This window comes from Sus scrofa, chromosome 9 (genome assembly GCF_054392235.1).
Source record: "Sus scrofa isolate SSC_HxYL_T2T_F1_AM1 chromosome 9, Sscrofa_HxYL_maternal_Yorkshire_Landrace_v2.0, whole genome shotgun sequence".
NCBI lineage: Eukaryota > Metazoa > Chordata > Mammalia > Artiodactyla > Suidae > Sus > Sus scrofa.
In genome coordinates this window covers 88,028,017-88,046,704 of record NC_139391.1, presented here as the reverse complement: position 1 = coordinate 88,046,704, position 18,688 = coordinate 88,028,017, and the positions used below count along the sequence as shown (strand labels likewise).

The window sequence follows — 18,688 nt, the reverse complement described above, 5'->3', positions numbered from 1 at the left end:
TTAGGGGAGAAGTAGTTAAAAATGTGATGTGCTTCTCTTCCTAGGGTAATTGTTTTGCATTCACAGAAATTGCGACTCTTTCACTCTTATGATAAGAGTTGGGAGGAAAGCTGAGTGAAAGGTCAGAGCCAAGACCACTTATCACTGTATTTATAATCACCGTCCACATGGAGAAGGGGACCCATCACTTGTGACATTTTGGTTATCAGAATCAGAGCAAGCTTTAGATGTTGGAGAGCAACATTTTTCCTTCAGTGGAATATAAGTGGTGTGAATTTTTAAATGCCTTTGGTCACAGCAGTAAATTGAAAGAAGGCAGAATGCCTTTAAGTAAGCATGAATGCTCTGAGAAGTGTTTTCATTTAGCTACAAGGGCCAAGAGTTATTATTATAAGTCATGTATCCAGAAATATGCATGCATTGCATTCACATGAATTAATCAAACTTAGAGAAGACTTAGAACTTTTCTTAAAAAATAAAAAACTAAATAAAGCTCTAATTGGACTTCTTTGAGCTCTTGATAGTAGGGCTGTGTCTTTTTCTCCTGCTTCTTCTTAGCTTCATATTCCCTGGCCCTCAGCACCTGGTGTAATGTCTGGGCCATAGTGAATGAATGAATTAATGAAGGAATGAATGGATAAAGAAACATCTGATATGATGTTACAGTAGTGCAGAGGCATGAAGGAAATCATCAGAGTTCTTACTCAAAGTAAATCTGAATTACATTCTCAAAGGTTCAAAAGGTGCTGTCAAAAGCCCAGGCTTTAATTCCTCGCCTGTTATAAGTTAGTCCTAGATCTTTAGTTAGACATAAAGCTTAGCTTTTTTATGCCTTTTTAAAATTTTTTACAAATTCGGAATGCTAATGTCCTTGTCTTGATGATGAGAATCAAGAGTTTGGTGGAGATTCTTTGAAGACTTTATAATATGTCAATCTGAGAGGTTTTGAAAAAGCATTATAGCTAGTGTTTTCTATCACTATACCAAAGTCAAACAGTTCAATATGTTGACACCTACAATTAAGCATGTTATCTTTCTTAAATTCACATTGTCATATTCACTACAGAAATATAAACAGAAACTCAGTTCAGATGTTTTATTGTTTATTCCATGGACTAACATGAACCAGTTATAACATGGTCTGTTTTCAATTTAATGGTACCAAAAAATACTCAAGTGTCATGATTGTTTAGGAAATTATTCTCCTATGAGCAATGTTTCAGATTCGTTATTTCCACCTATTTTTTAGGTGTTCAGATATGACTTATATATCTACTTTGCACCAAAGACGTGGTTGTATACCAGCATTGTTGCACTTGTAAAGTCGAGGGCACTTCTGTGTTCCAGGAGAATGAGAGCAAGATTGTGCTTTCATTCCAAAATGTAGACAGAAAAAAGTGAAGTAAGATGATGCCGCATAGTTTATAGTTCTAAAATGAAAACAGTCACTAATCTAACAAATACTTTATGATGAATACCATAACCCCAAGTAAACTTTGTTAATTAAGAAGTGGTTAAGTTTATTTTGGAAGAGCATTTTTTTTTAAAGTCCTGGTATTTTGGAACTCTGAAATTTAACCATTAGAAGAACTCAGTCATCATTAAGTCAGCCTTAAGATGTGGTTTTTCAAGGTCAAGCTTCCATCAAAGAAAACATGCAAGATGCAACTCTTGAGAGTTATTTTGGCTTCTTCTCTGAAAGATCTGATGGTCCAGAGGAGTTGTGGGTCATAAAAGTTTGCATGGAAACGTGTTTGAGGAAGAAGGCAGATTTCATAGATAAACTATCTGAACTGTCTAAAGTCAGGGATAAGTGTATAAATAATATCATTGGGAACCAATACTTCTTTGTAAATGAAATGAAGGAGTTAGCACACTTGATTTGATACACTTGAAGAAGGAAAGCTTTACTTTAATTAAAACTACAAACAATGCTGATGCCCGTAGCTCTCTGTTCCAAAACCAGCCAGGACAGTACAGTAAGCAAAATGAAATGTACCTAGCAGCCTCGGCAGCATGCTGGAGCCGTGTTCAGCGAAAGTAATTTAATTAGTGTTGATCATGACTCCAGATGATGGTGATTTGATAAGGAATAATTTAGTACTTAACAGCCTTTTACATGCACCAACTCCATGTGGGAAGGTAAAGCAAATTGCACAAAATGAATGTGCTGCTTTCACTTGTGCCTCTGCCAATGAGCTGGAAAACTGCCTGTTCACAGACGCTCAGGCTCTCAGCCCTATGATGAAATACCCAACACGGTCTCAGCTCAGCCCTCTCTGGAGGGAGCCTCTATACTACCCTTTCTGAAGAATAAATAAGAGAAGTCATTCTTGTGATCTCAAATCTTCAGGAAGCAGCAAAGTGAAAAATGAGGAAAATAAGTAACACGTGGTTCTTGGGCAAAATGTTGAAAATCTTAGGCTGGCTTATTTTTTTCTTCAACACAGCAATTAAAAAAAAAAGGAGGAGTTCCCGTCGTGGCGCAGTGGTTAACGAATCCGACTAGGAACCATGAGGTTGCGGGTTCGGTCCCTGCCCTTGCTCAGTGGGTTAACGATCCGGCGTTGCCGTAAGCTGTGGTGTAGATTGCAGACGCGGCTCGGATCCCGCGTTGCTGTGGCTCTGTCGTAGGCCGGTGGCTACAGCTCCGATTCGACCCCTAGCCTGGGAACCTCCATATGCCGCGGGAGCGGCCCAAGAAATAGCAACAATAACAACAACAACCACCAAAAAGACAAAAGACAAAAAAAAAAAAAAAAAAAAAAAAAAAAAAAAAAAAAAAAAAAAGGAGATCCTAGCATTTGGCTTATGATGAGAAAAAAAGTCAGGATTCCAAGAGCCCCACAGTGATTAAGAGGCCCACACACGTTGAAAATGAGACAGTAGGGGAGCCCTAAACTTCTTGGAGAACCTGTGAGAATCCTCCAGTATGGGCATCTAACAAAATGGAAGATGCTGTTAGTTTTTGTTGTTGTTGTTGTTGGTTTTTTTTTTTTTTTTTTTTTAGTATTTTCAAGTACTGGATCTATTTCAGTGCAGCACACACCAGATCCAGGCCAAGCATCATAGTGAATTTGAAATTTGCCCTGTTAGAGAATCACCTAGAAAACTGCATTAAGATACAGAATCCTGATCTAATTGTATAAGACACAGAATCCTTATCTACATCCCAGCCTTAGTAATGGGAGTTTCTGTGAGTGGTATAGTGGTTTGCTAGGGGCACCATACAAAGTACCACCTACTAGGTGGCTTAAGAAATGGAAATTCACTGTCTCACAGTTCTGGGGGCTAGAAGTCTGAGATGAAAGGGTTGGCAGGGTTCTGAAGGCTGTGTGAGAGAATCTTCTGTGTTTCTCTCCTCACTTCTCCTTGGTTTGCTGGCAATTATTGCCAATCCTTGGCTTCTCTAAGCATCACTCTAATCTCTGCCTTCATATTCATGTGACAGTCTTGCTGTGTGAGTGTCTTTGGGTCCCAAATCCCACCTTTTACAAGGACACCAGGAATACTGAGTTAAAAGCCACTCTAATCCCTGTGGTAACTAATTTTCCAGTTAAGGTCACATTTTGAGGTAATAGGGTTAGGACTTCAACCTATAATATGTGGAATTTGAGAAACTTTTTTTTCTCCCCAAAATTCCCCTGGGTATTTTGATGATTGGTCGAATTTGGGGGTCCTCTGTGTAGGGATCAGTGTGCCTCTGATAGCACTTTGGGAATCCTTACGTTCTTTGTTCTCAAGTTACTTGAGAAAGCTTGTGGGGCCAATCTGAAAGCACCAGATAGAGCTCCAGGAAGGGTATCTTCAAGGATGGGTCATGCTTTTTGCTTCCAGGTTGATATTGGACATTTTGATAAGAGGTTATTGTCATTGCTAGCAACCATTCCGATGGTGCCCCATGCTTGTTATTCCTCCCCTGACCCATCTGGAATTATTTATCCTATGAAGTTGAAGCACATTGCCAGATGTCTCTGCTGGAACAGGAGGCCAGACATTTTCAAACACTTTAATTTGTACAGCAGAACTAGATGCTCCTCATATTTTTACACCTTTTTGTGGAGATATCCATTCATTATAATGCAGATATCTTAAGTGCATAACTTGAGGAATTTTGCGTATGTATATAATCATATAACCACCACCCAGAGCCAGGTGTAAAACACTTACAACACTGTGGTAGATTACTGATGCCCTTTCTCAGTCATTAACACTCTCATCCACAAACAGAAGGTGATTCTCAGGATTGACTAGTTTGGTCTGTTCTTGAAATTCATATGCCATATACTCTTTTGTGTTTGTCTTCTTTTATTCAACTTCTGTGATACCATCTATGTTTCTGCATGTATTATAAATTTATTCCTTGTTATTACTGTAGGGTATGCCATTGTATGACTAAGCTACAACTTATACATTTTTCCGCTAATGAACTTTTCCAGTTTTTTGATATTATGATTAAAGCTGTTATTAATATTCTTTTTTTTCCTGTCTTTTTAGGGCTGCACCTGTGTCATATGGAAGTGCCCAGGCTAGGGGTCCAATTGGAGCTGTAGCTGCCAGCCTATGCCACAGCAACTTGAGATCTGAGCCACATCTGCGACCTACACCACATCTCATAGCAATGCTGGATCCTTAACCCGCTGAGCGAGGTCAGGGATCGAACCCTCGTCTTCATGGATGCTAGTCAGGCTTGTTACTGCTGATCCACAATGGGAACTCCCAGAGCATTCTTATACATGGCCTTTGATGAACGTATTTAGTCCTGTCTCTTTGATAACTACCTAAGAGTGTAGATACTGGATGATAGGGGAAATTTATATTGTGCCTTAGTAAATGTTGCCAAAAAGTTTTCCAAATTGTTTTTCTTTTTTATCAGTTTGTACTATTGGCAGCGTATATAAAAATTGTTGTTGCTTTAGGTCCTCTTCAGATCTTAGTAATGTAGTCTTTTGCAGTCTAGCCATTCTAGTGGATGTATAGTAACAGTCTCAAGTGGTTTTATTTGCAATTTCCTGATGAGTAAAGATCTTGAGTCCCTTTTCCTAACCTGCTTTGTTGTTCATTTGTTTGCTTTACCATTTGAAGATCTTCTTTTATGAATTGCTTGTTTAAGTATTTTGTGCATTTTTAATTTGGTCACTTGTTTTGTCATTAACTTGTAGCAATTCTTACTATGTTGAATACAATTTCTTTGTAAGATCTTTCTACAGCCAATATCTTCTTAGTGTCTATATATAGCTTTCTTTGCATTCTTTCAGTAGTGTCTTGATGAAGAAAAGTTCTTAATAATTAATTAGATTATTTTAATTCTATAGTTAATGCCTTTTGCATCCTGTTTACTAATCTTTCCTGACCTCATGGTCTCAAAGACTTCTAAAATATAGTAATTCTGAATATAGTAGTCTCTGATATGTCTGATATTTTGATAAATATAATAAACTTTGCATCATACTGCCAATTTATTAGCTTTTGAGGTCCTAATAAATTTTTATTCATGTAAATTACATCTGATCTTTCAGGGATAATGATTTGCTATTTGGTTGAATGGCAAACTGAGTTCCTTTTGTGTTGCTACTGCTTTTTCTTAGGAAAATATAAAATCCAGTACTTAAAGTGCTAAATATATATACACATTATATTGTGTTTGTTCATGTAGGTAATAGTTGAAAACTGTTAAGAAAGCAACACATGCATGGTTAGTGTATTATAAGATTGCATCACATAATATTTTTTACTATAATATTTTTTTTACTATAATATACATATAATATAATATAATATAATATTACATAATATTTTTTACACACAGAGGGAGAGAATTTTCTTAACAGAATATTACTTTAAATCGTTTGTGGGTTTTTCTCACATTTTAAAAATGCTTCAGAATAATGCCATTTGCATGGATGGACCTAGAGATTATCATAATAAGTGAAGTAAGGCAGAAAAAGACAAAAAAATATGATATCAGCTATACATGAAATCTAACAAAAAAATGAAATGAAAGAGCCTGTTTATAAAACAGAAATAAACTAACATAATTAAAATCAAACTTATGGTTATCCTAGGGGAAACTGTGGGGAATGGAGAGGGATAAATTAAGAGGATGGGAATAATATATACATACTATTATACATAAAATACTTAATTAGCAAGGAACTACTGTATAGCATAAGGAAGTCTACTCATTAGTCTGTAATAAACTATATTGGAAAAAAGAATGGATGTATTTATATGTATGACTGATTCACTTTGCTGAACACCTAAAACTAATACAACATTATGTCAACTATACACCAATAAAATTTAAAAACAAAACAAAGTTTCATCTTACCAATTTAGGACTTTGGTAAAAGTAAAGAGAATAATATAATGAACTCCCACCTACCTCATCAGTCAGCTTTTTACAGTTATCAACACTTTTTATTTGATTCTTTTCTGGAACATTTTTTTTCCTAGAGTATTTTAAAGAAAATCCTAGAGTTTATTATTAATCCGTAAATATTATGAATAGCTTTAGCTTTAAACTTTTTTTGGGATACAACTGCCATTTCATTATCACATCCAACAAAATTAACAATAAATTCTTTCTGTGGAATCTTTGGGATTCCTATATATAAGATGATACCATCTGTGAATAGAGATAATTTAACTTCTTTTCTAATTTGGATACCCTTTTCTTGTCTAATTGGCTAGAACTTTAAATATTGTATTGAATAGAAATGGTGAGAGTGGGTATCCTTCTTCCTTATCAAGAGGAAAATGTTTCAGTCTGTCATTATTAAGTATGCTGTTCACGCGGCTTTTCATATATGGCTTTTATTATGTTGAAGTAGTTTCCTTCTGTTCCTAGTTTGTCAAGTGTTTTTTTTTTTTTTTTTTAATCACAAAAGGATATTGAACATTGTCAATTGATTTTTTGCATTAATTGGGATCATCAAGTGGTTTTTCCTCCGTTTATTCTGGTAATGTGGTTGTGACAGTGATCAGTTTTCGTATGCGGAACCTTTTTTTCATTCCAGAAATAAAGCTCACTTTGTCATCATGTATCACCTTTTTTATATTCTACTGAATTTGGCTTGTTAGTATTTTTTTTGAGGATTTTGCATCACTCTTCGTGAGAGATAATGGTCTTCGGTTTTAACAATAATTTCATAAATATCTGATACTTAGTCCACATTCAAATGTCTTTTTTATTGCAGAGTTGTCTCTTTTAGTTGGTTTGTTCAAATCAGAATCCAAATAAGTCCTCATGTTATGATGGATTCTTGAGGTTCTTAAGTCTCTTCCCTCTTAACCATTTATAAATTATAACTTTCTGACTTGCTAAAGTTAATGAATGTGTACCCTTTGCATGTGAAGACATGTAATTTCTCCTTTGTTTCTACTCCTCTGCTTTCTACTTTGAGGCATATTTAACACACAATAAGTTTAAAAAATACTTTGAAATAGGCCACTCAGTGAACTAATTATATTATTACTAAGTTTCCCTTAGAAAACTGATTTCTTTTTTCTTTTTTAAAAAGTATTATTATTAAAATACAGTTGATTTACAAGTTTTCTGTTGTACAACAAATTGACCCAATCACACACATTTCCCTGTGTTGTACATTAGGATCCCATTGTCCATCCATTCTATTCCAAATATAACAGTTTACATCCCCAAAACCCACAAAATGCCCATTCATCCCACTTCCTCCTCTTCTCCCCTGCCTTGGAACCCCAAGTCTTCTCTTCTTGGCCATAATCTGTTTCTGTTGTTTGTTTGTTTGTTATTTTTAGATTGGATCATCTGTTCCATATTTTAGATTCCATAAATAAGTGATATCATATGGTATTTGTCTTTTTTTTCTGGCTTACTTCATTTAGTATGAGAGTCTCTAGATCTATCCATGTTGCTACAAATGGCATTAGTTTGTCTTTTTTATGATTGAGTAATATTCCATTGTATATATGTACTGTATCTTCTTAATCCATTCATCTGTCGATGGACATTTAGGTTGTTTCCATGTCTTGGCTATTGTGAATAGTGCTGCTATGAAAATAGGGGTGCACGTATCTTTTTCAATAAGTCTTGTCCAGATATATGCCCAGCAATGGAATTTCTGGATCATATGGTAGCTCTATATTTAGTTTCCTGAGGTAGCTCCATACTGTTTTCCATAGTGGTTGTACCAGTTTATATTCCCACCAACAGTGGAGGAGGGTACCTTTTTCTCTACACCCTCTCTAGCATTTGTTATTTGTTGACTTGTTAATGATGGCCATTCTGACTGGTGTAAAGTGGTACCTCATTGCAGTTTTGATTTACATTTCTCTAATAATTAGTGATATTAAGCATTTTTTCATATGCCTATTGGCCATTCGTAGGTCTTTGGAGAAATGTCTATTTAGGTCTTCTGCCCATTTTTCAATTGGGTTATTTGCTTTTTTGTTGAGTTGCATGAGTTGTTTATATATTTTGGAGATTAGGCCCTTGTCTGTTGCATCATTGGCAAAGATTTAGAAAACTGATTTAGGTGAAATTGTTTATTTCTATGACAAATTGGTTTTCTACAACATTTCAAATGGCTTTTGAGTACCACTGAACATTTCTGTCAAAATTATGTGCATATATAAACAGGTAGCATTTATTTTCCTGGATCCTGGTAGTTCTTGATATCAATTTCTTATATTAAAACTATATATGTCATTCTAGCCTAGTACAGGTTTATAACACCATAATAGCATAATCAGGATTGAGTGGTATCATAAACCACAAAGTTTTTCTTGTCATATCTTCCTTTATAGCATATACACTTAATATTTTGTGTTTTAATTCTAGGTTTTATAGGGGTTAGAATAAGCATCCACGGTCTGTCCTGCTTGTGTTTATCCTTGATTATTCATACTTGTGCATATTGTATGAATATAAAAAATTCATTCTCAGGTCTATTTTTCCTTATCTTTTAATTTATTTTTTTATTTATACTAAAACTTCAGTTATTCTGATAGAATCTCTAATATGTATTTTTTCAGCTTTAGAAGGAATAATAAAAACATATAATCTTATTTATTTAATGGTTTGAAAGCTATGATTCCACCCCAAACTTACATATTTCCTCATATTTTATGATGTGGTCTTTGTATTATATTTAATAGTAACGCCATATGACATTAAGTCATATGAGAAAGGATAAAACATCATTTGATATAGAATAATTTTTTATGGTAGATTATATGCAACAGATAACTTTAACATATTTCTCACAGTTTATCTTCACATTTCTGGTAAGTCATTATGCAGGTACTTTTATCTTTGTTTTTATATATGAGCATTGGCCTCACAGATGTTGTGTTTTTTGTCCTATTGTCCAAACTATCATTAGTTACCTTTAGAACTGCACCTGGATTTTCTTTTTCATAGTCCATTTATTCCATTAAACCATTACTATGGATCATATGAGATATTTTCCTTTCAATAATGGTTAAAATTATGTCCCATCTTCAGTTAATTCTTGGATAATCAGTTGTATTTTTTCTGCTTTAGTCATTAGAAGTCTTTCTGAAATGTTTTCAAACTTACTTTGTGAACACTGAGCTTCTAATATTGTTAATATCAGCTAAGCAAATTACAAGAAATTCACTTTAAGTAATTACGAGTTCAAGCATGGATTTTGTTATCCAACAAAGGCAAAAGATGAGTATATGGAGAGTCTCCAGAATCTTTTCTTGTATGAAATTCACCAAATATGATTTTTCTTATGTATGTAAATTAATATGAAATGTTAGTGATATTTTAACCAAGAGGAGTTGAACACATTAGTATACTTAATCCCTAACTGCATTTCATATTTGTGCATATTTTTGTTTTGTTTTCTAGTGGCTTTTCATGGCCTACCACTGAAAATCAAGAAAGAACCCCACAGTCCATGTTCAGAACTGGGCTCTGCCTGCAGTCAAGAACAGCCCTTTAAATTCAGCTATGGCGAAAAGTGCCTGTACAATGTCAGGTAAAGCCATCAGGTGTCTAGAGAGAGCTTGATGGTTTCTATGTTGAAACAAAATTCCTGATAATATAAAACCTGAAATCATACTTGAGAGTTACATCTTCAGAATATAATAAGCTAATTGTGTTTAGCAGAACTTTGAAGGACCATTTACTGTCTGATCACATACTTTTAGAATCATTTTGTTTTTTTTGTTTTTTTTTTTTTTTCTTTTCTTTTTATGGCCACACCTGTGGCATATGGAAATTCCTGGGCTGGGGTTGAATTGGAGCTGCAGCTGCTGGCCTGTACCACAGCCACAGCAACACAGGATCCAAGCTGCATCTGCGACCTATACCACAGCTTGTGGCAATGCCACATTCTTAACCCATTGAACAAGGCCAGGGATCGAACCCACATCCTCATGTACACTATGTCTGGATTCTTAACCCACTGAGTCACAATGGGAACACCCTAGAATCATCTTAAAGCAGGAATTTTTATCCAGATCATTAGTTACTTTTCTACTGTGGTGATGAATCCTGGGATTGAAAAGGGAGTCTCACTTGGCACGAACTGGTATTGAAATTCTCATTAGAAAGAATGCATTATGCACTTTAGATAGTTTTAGGTAGAGAAAAAAATGAAACATTTGGCAGGTCTAAGCAGTGCATTAGTTATCTGACAGGCTTTGCAGATGATCTATAAGATGCATTCATGAACAATTGCAGTAAAGTTAGAATTTTATAAGGCTTAGCAGAGGCTATTATCTATTAAAAAGCCAGTTGTTCCTCTTGATGATAATAAAGGGTGGGGCAATAGAAGTCCATTTTTCATTTGTTAGAAAATTTGCTAACATACATGTTCATTAAAAACCCTTCACAGTAAATTGCATCCTACTACTTTTCTTATTGGCCTCTAATTGCATAAGGAAAAGTTGGCTCTGTATACTGTATGATATTACTCTCAATTATAGTAGAAACTTAGTTCTTAAAAGGAGTTAGTTTAGAAATGTAGAAAAATGATTACAAATATTTGTGGTCTTAAAAATTATGTTCATTCGGGGAGTTCCTGTTGTGGCTCAGCAGGTTAAGAACTGGACTGGTATCCGTGAGGATGTAGGTTCAATCCCTGGCCTCACTCAGTGGGTAAGGCTTCAGTGTTTCTGCAAGCTGCAGTGTAGGTCACAGATGTGGCTCAGATCTGGTGTTACTGTGGCTGTGGTATATGACAGCAGCTGCAGCTCTGATTTGACCCCAAGTCTTGGAACTTCCATATGTTGCAGGCATGTCCCTAAAAAGAGAAAAGAACAAAAAATTTATGTTGATTCAAGTTCATTATGCCCCAAAGGAGTCTTCTATTTCCTTGGATGTTTTTTATATATGCTTTTTTTTTGGGGGGGGGGTCTCTTTTGTCTTTTCAGGGCTGTACCCACGCACGGCACACGGAGGTTCCCAGGCTAGGGGTCTAATCAGAGCTGTAGCCGCTGGCCTACACCACAGCCACAGCAATGTGGGATCCGAGCCGTGTCTGCGACCTACACCACAGCTCACAACAATGCTGGATCCCCAACCCACTGAGCAAGGCCAGGGGTTGAACATGCAACTTCATGGTTCCTAGTCAGATTCGTTAACCACTGCAAAGATTATACTCTGTTTACAGTTATGCTAAAATTTTGGCTGTAGTCCCTGTGTTGTACAGTGTATCCTTCTAGCTTATTTTATACCTAACACTTTGCACCTCTTAATTCTCTACCCTTATATTGTCTCCCCCACCAGTAGCTACTGGTTTGTTCTCTACAACTGTGAATCTGCTTACTTCTGTTATATTCACTAGTTTGTTGTTTAAGGTATTTAAGATTCAAGAAACTTCATTGTGTGCAATCTCATGGTACCTGACCAATGCTTGGATTCCTTATTAGTCTTCGTTCTTACAAACTTGTTTTTCATATCTCCCTTGCTAGGAGTTTCACCAGAGTCTGAAATGAACTACAGTTCATTCAGTTCAACTGCAAAGTTTTATAAAAAAGATCTCTTGTAGAAGCCAACTATTAAAGCCTACTGAGTTCAGACAAAACTGTATTTTATCAAATGTTTTTAATTTTTGCATTTTCCCCTTAAGAGTACTGTGTATTCACAGACTAATTATTTAACATATTGAAGAATTTTTAATTAATGACTCTAATAGGTGTAGAATTGTCATTGCGTTTTAGCATTGATCAGAAGTGTGACTATGAAATAATAGTGCTTTATGAACATATAAAAAAGAAAGACATATGTGACTTTCATAAATGGTAGAGGAATTGCCTGAATATTTGGAGGTTCTTCTTGAGGACCAAGAATTCCCACAATGATATATAGATGAAATTCTGTTATTTCCATTGCTGTAAAAACAATGAATACAACATTTCATAAGGAAAAAAAGTAATATGCTAGGACAAAAAATATATCATTTTTTTCTTTTTACATGGGAATTAGACAGGTGAGTCTAATAACAGAAGTGGGCCCTCATTAAGAAATACTGGTAAAATAGAATGAAATATAACATGGGGACCACTGACTTTGCTTTCAAGCAAGAGTAAATTTTGCTGCCCATACTCCTTCACTTCTCTGAAGTATTTTTGCACTTGGATGTACTTCTGTTGTATAGATGGAGCAATGGGATAAAATATTACATATGTCAATTTTCAAAAAACATTTTTTAAAGAAAAATATATAAATGAATCCTTTTTTATTTTAAAAGGAAATACCGTATTTTAACACAGATTTTTTTTGCTCAGAAATATAAGTTAAATTTGTTTTCAATAAAGTATTTTTTAGATTAGAAAACATTAGTTAAATCATTCCTAAGAGCTACAAAAAGAAAGCAACTAAAATTCAAACTGTGTATAAAAACAAGCTTATTTCTTTTATTCTTTTATAATTGTGTTTATAAGTTAGACTATGATAAGGTTTTATTCTTAAGAATATTATTTTGTACCTATTCTTATACACCAAGAAAGTTTAAATATATCAGAGATATTGTAATTTGCCTCATAAATCTTTATTATCCCATGTAAGGAAGTTGATCCCAGGCATCATTTATTTTACATTAAAATAATGACAATAAGGCAAAAACATTGCCTTCTTAGAATTCTACGACAAATAAAGGAAAGCCTGGTATGATCTTCATCTTGTTAAACTGATAATATTTCTTATTCTAAAATCTTATATGGTATAGAAGGATTATAATATCAGAAATATTTAATGATCTGGAAAAGATCTATGAAACTTGATTAAGGAAGACATATCAAGAACAGATGGAAAGAATGCCACTGCTTTCATTTTTCTTATACTCAGGTGTTTGTATGTATATTAAAAATATGTTTTATATTTATACTGTTACCAAGTTATATGTTAATTATCCTCTTTTCTGTTTAAGTGTGTGGCAATTACGAAGATGACACACTCTAGAATTGCAAAACCCCAAAACATCCAATTCTAACTTCTTTATGAATGGAGCCTACAATATTTCTTCCCTTCTGTTGGAAAGAAAAAGGTTTTAATCGCTCCCAAGAAATAATTGCTCTCTTTTCTTTGGTTCCTTGAGTAGTGCCTATGATCAGAAGCCACAAGTGGGAATGAGGCCCTCTAACCCCCCAACACCATCCAGCACGCCAGTGTCCCCACTGCATCATGCATCACCAAATTCAGCTCACACTTCGAAACCTGACCGCGCCTTCCCGGCTCACCTCCCTCCATCGCAGTCCATACAAGACAGCAGCTACCCCATGGATCACAGGTAACCTCCAAATACCTTTTCTTTAAAAAAAAAAATACAAAGCTGTTTTAGTATTCTTGGAGAACATTTCTATTACTAGTTCCTAAGACCTATAGTAAATTTACGATGAGCATATTAATTTTGCACATCTCTGCAAAATATTTTTAGAAAGGGCTTGATCTGTTGATAGCTATAAGTAAATTTGTGGAGAAAGTCATTTTATAAACATTCCTTTATAAACATTTAAATTGGTTGCTAAAATGGAAAATTAATCCATATACTGACATTTGAACATTTCCCTTTTGCTCTGCTTGAATTAAATTGCTTCACTTAAACTTTAAATCAGATCATCCCATTTTTATGAGCATATGTGTGTACTTGTTCTATAAAGTTAGGAAACTAATTTTAGTAGGTGGCTTATGGAATTAGGTTCTTTACCTTAGACTGAATGGTGTAGCCGTACATAGTTTTTGCCGAAGAGAACTTATTTGATAAAACTATCTTCCCTCCTTTCCAAGTGATGAATATTTATTATCAGTCAATGCATGACCCTGAACACTGAGAATACAAAGTTAAAGACATGGAGTCTGAATTAGAAGCACTTAGGAACAAGGCAAGATACAATGTTCTAGAGCTAGACAGAATGCTATGGTGGGTAATTCCTGACTCCTAGAGATGAAGAAAATTCATATTTATTTTTATTTTTATTTTTTGTCTTTTCGCTTTTTGTAAGGGCCACTTGCTGCAGCATATGGAGGTTCCCAGGCTAGGGGTTTAATCAGAGCTGTAGCCACCGGCCTACGCCAGAGCCACAGCAACGCAGGATCTGAGCTGCGTCTGTGACCCGCAGCACAGCTCACGGCAATGCTGGATCCTTAACCCACTGAGCAAGGCCAAGGATTGAACCCGCAACCTCATGGTTCCTATTCGGATTCGTTAACCACTGTGTCACTACAGGAACTTCAGAAAATTCATATTTAAATAAAATATTGGAGGACTTTTAGAGGCTTTACTAATACAACTTAAAACACAAATCAGTTATACACACCATGCTGTCTTCCCCTTCTACCTTGTACTTAAGAGTGAGTGGTGTGCTCATAAATGGTTAACAATAGGCTCTATGGGAGAAAAACCATAAAACTTTATCTGTAGCATTTGATGAGTTTGTGATGTAATATTGCTCCTATGGTGGACTCCACTTGATCAGCTTGACAGCCCTGAATGTGAATTTGGAAAGCTATGCAGTCGCATGTTATGAAATAGTATTTCTACCAAGCAGATACAATAGACATAACCTCAAGAGCATAACTAGTATAATTAGCAGTATAATGTAGTAAAATTATAAATTTACATAATTTAATTCTTAACAATGGCTATGTTTAAAAGTTGACTCACAACATTTTTGAAAACAAACAAGCTCTGACACAGCATTGCAAAAATAACTTGGCCCAACAAATCCTCCAGATCATCAGAGGAAACCAGAAGGTGTGCCACTGGCAACTTTATGAAAATAAGGGAATATTCCAATCTGTTTTTTATGGGTTATTTAATGGGACTCATCTCAAATTCAGTAACTCTTTTGTTATGATGGAGTAAGATGAAAGCATTCACTCCAGTGTGAAACCGTGTAGTAACGGCTACCTTGGTTTCTATCACTAAGTCCTCTTGAGCTTTAGTTATGAAATGCTTTCCATTCTCTTTCCCTTCTCACCCTGTGGACTTGGGACTGTGTCTGAGTGTAATGGTATGTGCATCTGTGTAAACAGTTTTGTAAATACAGATGAAAGAAATTTATTGCAGGGTGGGCTATTAAACAGATGCACTTTGTGCAGGACTCAGAGGGAAAAGGAGGACGAAAAAGAAGAGCCAGTTTTGTTTTGTCTACTTCTGGTGACTTCCCAGAGTTCTTGATACCAGAGATCCTCACATGTCAAATGAGGGTCAGAATATGTATAGTTGGCTCTCCGTGCAGAGTAGGGTTCTTTCTCATGGAAGGTGACTGCTGAACTAGCAGTGTGCTGTTTTCAGGTGACCTAACTGGAAATGCTGCAGCCAAGTCCATTTCAGTTTCTCTACTTGAAGTCAAATATTTGAGACTGAGAACAGCCGGCCCGGAACTCTAAGAGGGAAGCTCAGGGTCTTTTCCCACTGCCCCCTACTGAGTGTTGAGGGCAGTACCAGCTGGCCAATCCCAGGAAAATCTCTGAAGCCGTATGTTTCTGAGGAGGATTTCTTGGAGAGCTCCAGCCAACAAATGACAGTCCCTCAGTTATAAATGGCAAATCTGCTCTGGGAACAGATCCTTTCCCCAAATAGCCCCCTCCAGCCCAGGCACCCCACCTCTCTCTGGGAATGCTTCATGGCCAACTGGGCTGCACCCTGCTTCCTTTCCTCGGCCTCATTCTGCTCCTCGGGCCAGCCCTTTGGCACTTTTTCCTGAGCCTGCTGTGCAGGAGCCCTGTCTCTTTTTCTGAGTTTCACACCACTTAGACGCTTGTTTTTCTTTATCCAAGAGTTCATCAGCATGCTCTCCTTATCCATTAACTCTCTTCCAGAAGCTTCTTGAGTCACTTTCTCTTTATAGTCAGTCATAAGAATGACCCCACACACTTAATAGTTTCTGATGAAGCACATGTATTTGATATACACAGTCCTCGGCAGGGATCAACTGGAAAGCTGACTTGTAAAAACAACTGTCTTGATTTTTTTTTTTTTTTTTACAAAGCTTTTAGTAGAAGTATCACTAACTTCCTTTTAAGGCTTCACAAGTGAGCTGGTTTCTTATTTTAACTTCCAGTTACAATTTTCTGATTCACTCCTTGACAGTTCTTAATGATAATTTCTGTTTCTTTTTTTGGCTAATGAAATAAGCAAGAGAAGGGAAATGAATGCAGCGCCAGTCAGCCTAACTGTTTTGCAATACCCAAGATTCTAAGTTTATTTTCTGCAGGTGTAGGTGGAATTTCAGTGCTTTCCATGGCAGCCAGTGAGGCTAGAGTTAAATCACAGGATGGAGTGTTCTTAGAAATGCTAAAGCAATTGCTTTCCCATTCTTTAGCTTTTCCCTGATTTTCATTTAATGTTACCAAAATTAAATGTTACCTTTCCAAATTAAAGTCTTGGAAATGCTTTTAGGGGGATGCAGGGGAGTTAATTGGCTTATATTTGCTCATAGAGCTGTTGAATAGGTTATTTTTGAGCTCTACTGGGCATTTTTAGAGCACTTTTAAATCTTTAATTGGTCCATATCTTTGTGGTGGGTCAGTGATACTAGGCTGAGAAACACAGAACTGAATGGTTATGTTTTAGCCAATCAGCACACAGGTGACCAAGAAGGAGGGTGCACAGAGATTCTCCACCTTCTGCTGAAGCCTCAGAACTTCCTCTTGACCTCACAGCATGGGCCAAAATTTGTAATGCCTACACACTCTTTCCATCTTTGGAGGTCTCCTGTGTATTTGATGCTTCTTTATCAACCTGATATTTTGTTTGAAGCTGTTAGAAGCCCATGTGTTCTGTGTGGCTGTTTGACAGCAAAGAAGAGGTCTATTTTTTTTTTAATTGTTATTTCCCCAATACAATTTTTTTTTTCAACTGTACAGCATAGTGACCCAGTTACACATACATGTATGCATTCTTTTTTCTCCCATTATCGTGCTCCATCATAAGTGATTAGACACAGTTCTCAGTGCTACGCAGCAGGATCTCATTGCTAATCTATTCCAAAAGCAATAGTTTGCATCCATTAACCTCAAGTTCCCAATCCATCCCACTCCCTTCCTCTTCCCACTAGGCAACCACAAGTCTATTCTCCAAGTCCGTGATTTTCTTTTCTGTGGAAAGGTTCATTTGTGCCTTATATTAGATTCCAGATATAAGTGATATCATATGGTATTTGTCTTTCTCTTTCTGACTTACTTCACTCAGGATGAGAGTCTCTAGTTCCAACCATGTTGCTGCAAATGGCATTATTTTGTTCTTTTTATGGCTGAGTAAGTAGTATTCCATTGTGTGTATATATACCACATCGTCCTAATCCAATCATCCGTCGCTGGACATTTGGGTTGTTTCCTTGTCTTGGCTATTGTGAATAGTGTTGCAATGAACATGGGGGTGCGAGTGTTTTTTTCAAGGAAAGTTTTGTGTGGATATATGCCCAAGAATGGGGTTGCTGGGTCATATAGGAGTTCTATGTATAGTTTTCTAAGGTACCTCCATACTGTTCTCCATAGTGGTTGTACCAGCTTACATTCCCACCAGCAGTGCAGAAGGGTTCCCTTTTCTCCACACCCCCACCAGCATTTGCTATTTGTGGACTTATTAATGATGGCCATTCTGACTGGTGTGAGGCAGTATCTCATGGTAGTTTTGATTTGCATTTCGCTAATAATCAGGGATGTTGAGCATTTTTTCGTATGGTTTATGACCATTGGTATATCTTCCTGGAGAAATCTTCCCTTGGAGAAAGAAGATGTCTTTTAAAACCAGTTTAGATTTCACTTTCTATAATATTTCCCAGTTTAATTTCTCACTAGAATACAGTGTTCTTTATGACATTGCTCAAGCTTTAACAGTTCTGCTCATTAGAGAAGAAAGTCATTCATTTTTTTCTTGCTTCCTCAGAAACTGATGGTAAGAAAAGGAAAACCAATAAATAGTTTTTTATTTGGTTGAATTTTTTGTTTGTTGATTAGTTTGGTAATGGAATTAAAAGGAGAGGATGTAGGCGTTCCCATCGTGACGCAGTGGAAACCAATCCGACTAGGAACCATGAGGTTGCGGTTCGACCCCTGACCTCATTAGTGGGTTCAGGATCTGGCGTTGCCAAGAGCTGTGGTGTAGGTCACAGAGGCGGCTTGAATCTGGCGTTGCTGTGGCTCTGGTGTAGGCCGGCCGAAACAGCTCCGATTAGACCCCTAGCCTGGGAACCTCCATATGCCGTGGGTGCGGCCTTAAGAGGACAA

At 36.3% G+C, this 18,688-nt stretch overlaps 1 protein-coding gene across 8 annotated transcripts in view; it reads left to right on the top strand.

Annotated features, from left to right (window-relative positions):
• Positions 1–18,688, top strand: part of ETV1 (ETS variant transcription factor 1) — a 96,413-nt gene that overhangs the window by 38,513 nt on the left and 39,212 nt on the right. For all 8 annotated transcript variants that reach the window (XM_084977152.1, XM_013979739.3, XM_084977153.1 and 5 more), the window contains 2 exons: positions 9,860–9,989; positions 13,557–13,745. In XM_084977152.1, the coding sequence (XP_084833278.1) occupies positions 13,640–13,745 (106 nt within the window). In that variant the 5' untranslated portion in view covers positions 9,860–9,989; positions 13,557–13,639. The remainder of the gene's footprint in view (positions 1–9,859; positions 9,990–13,556; positions 13,746–18,688) is intronic.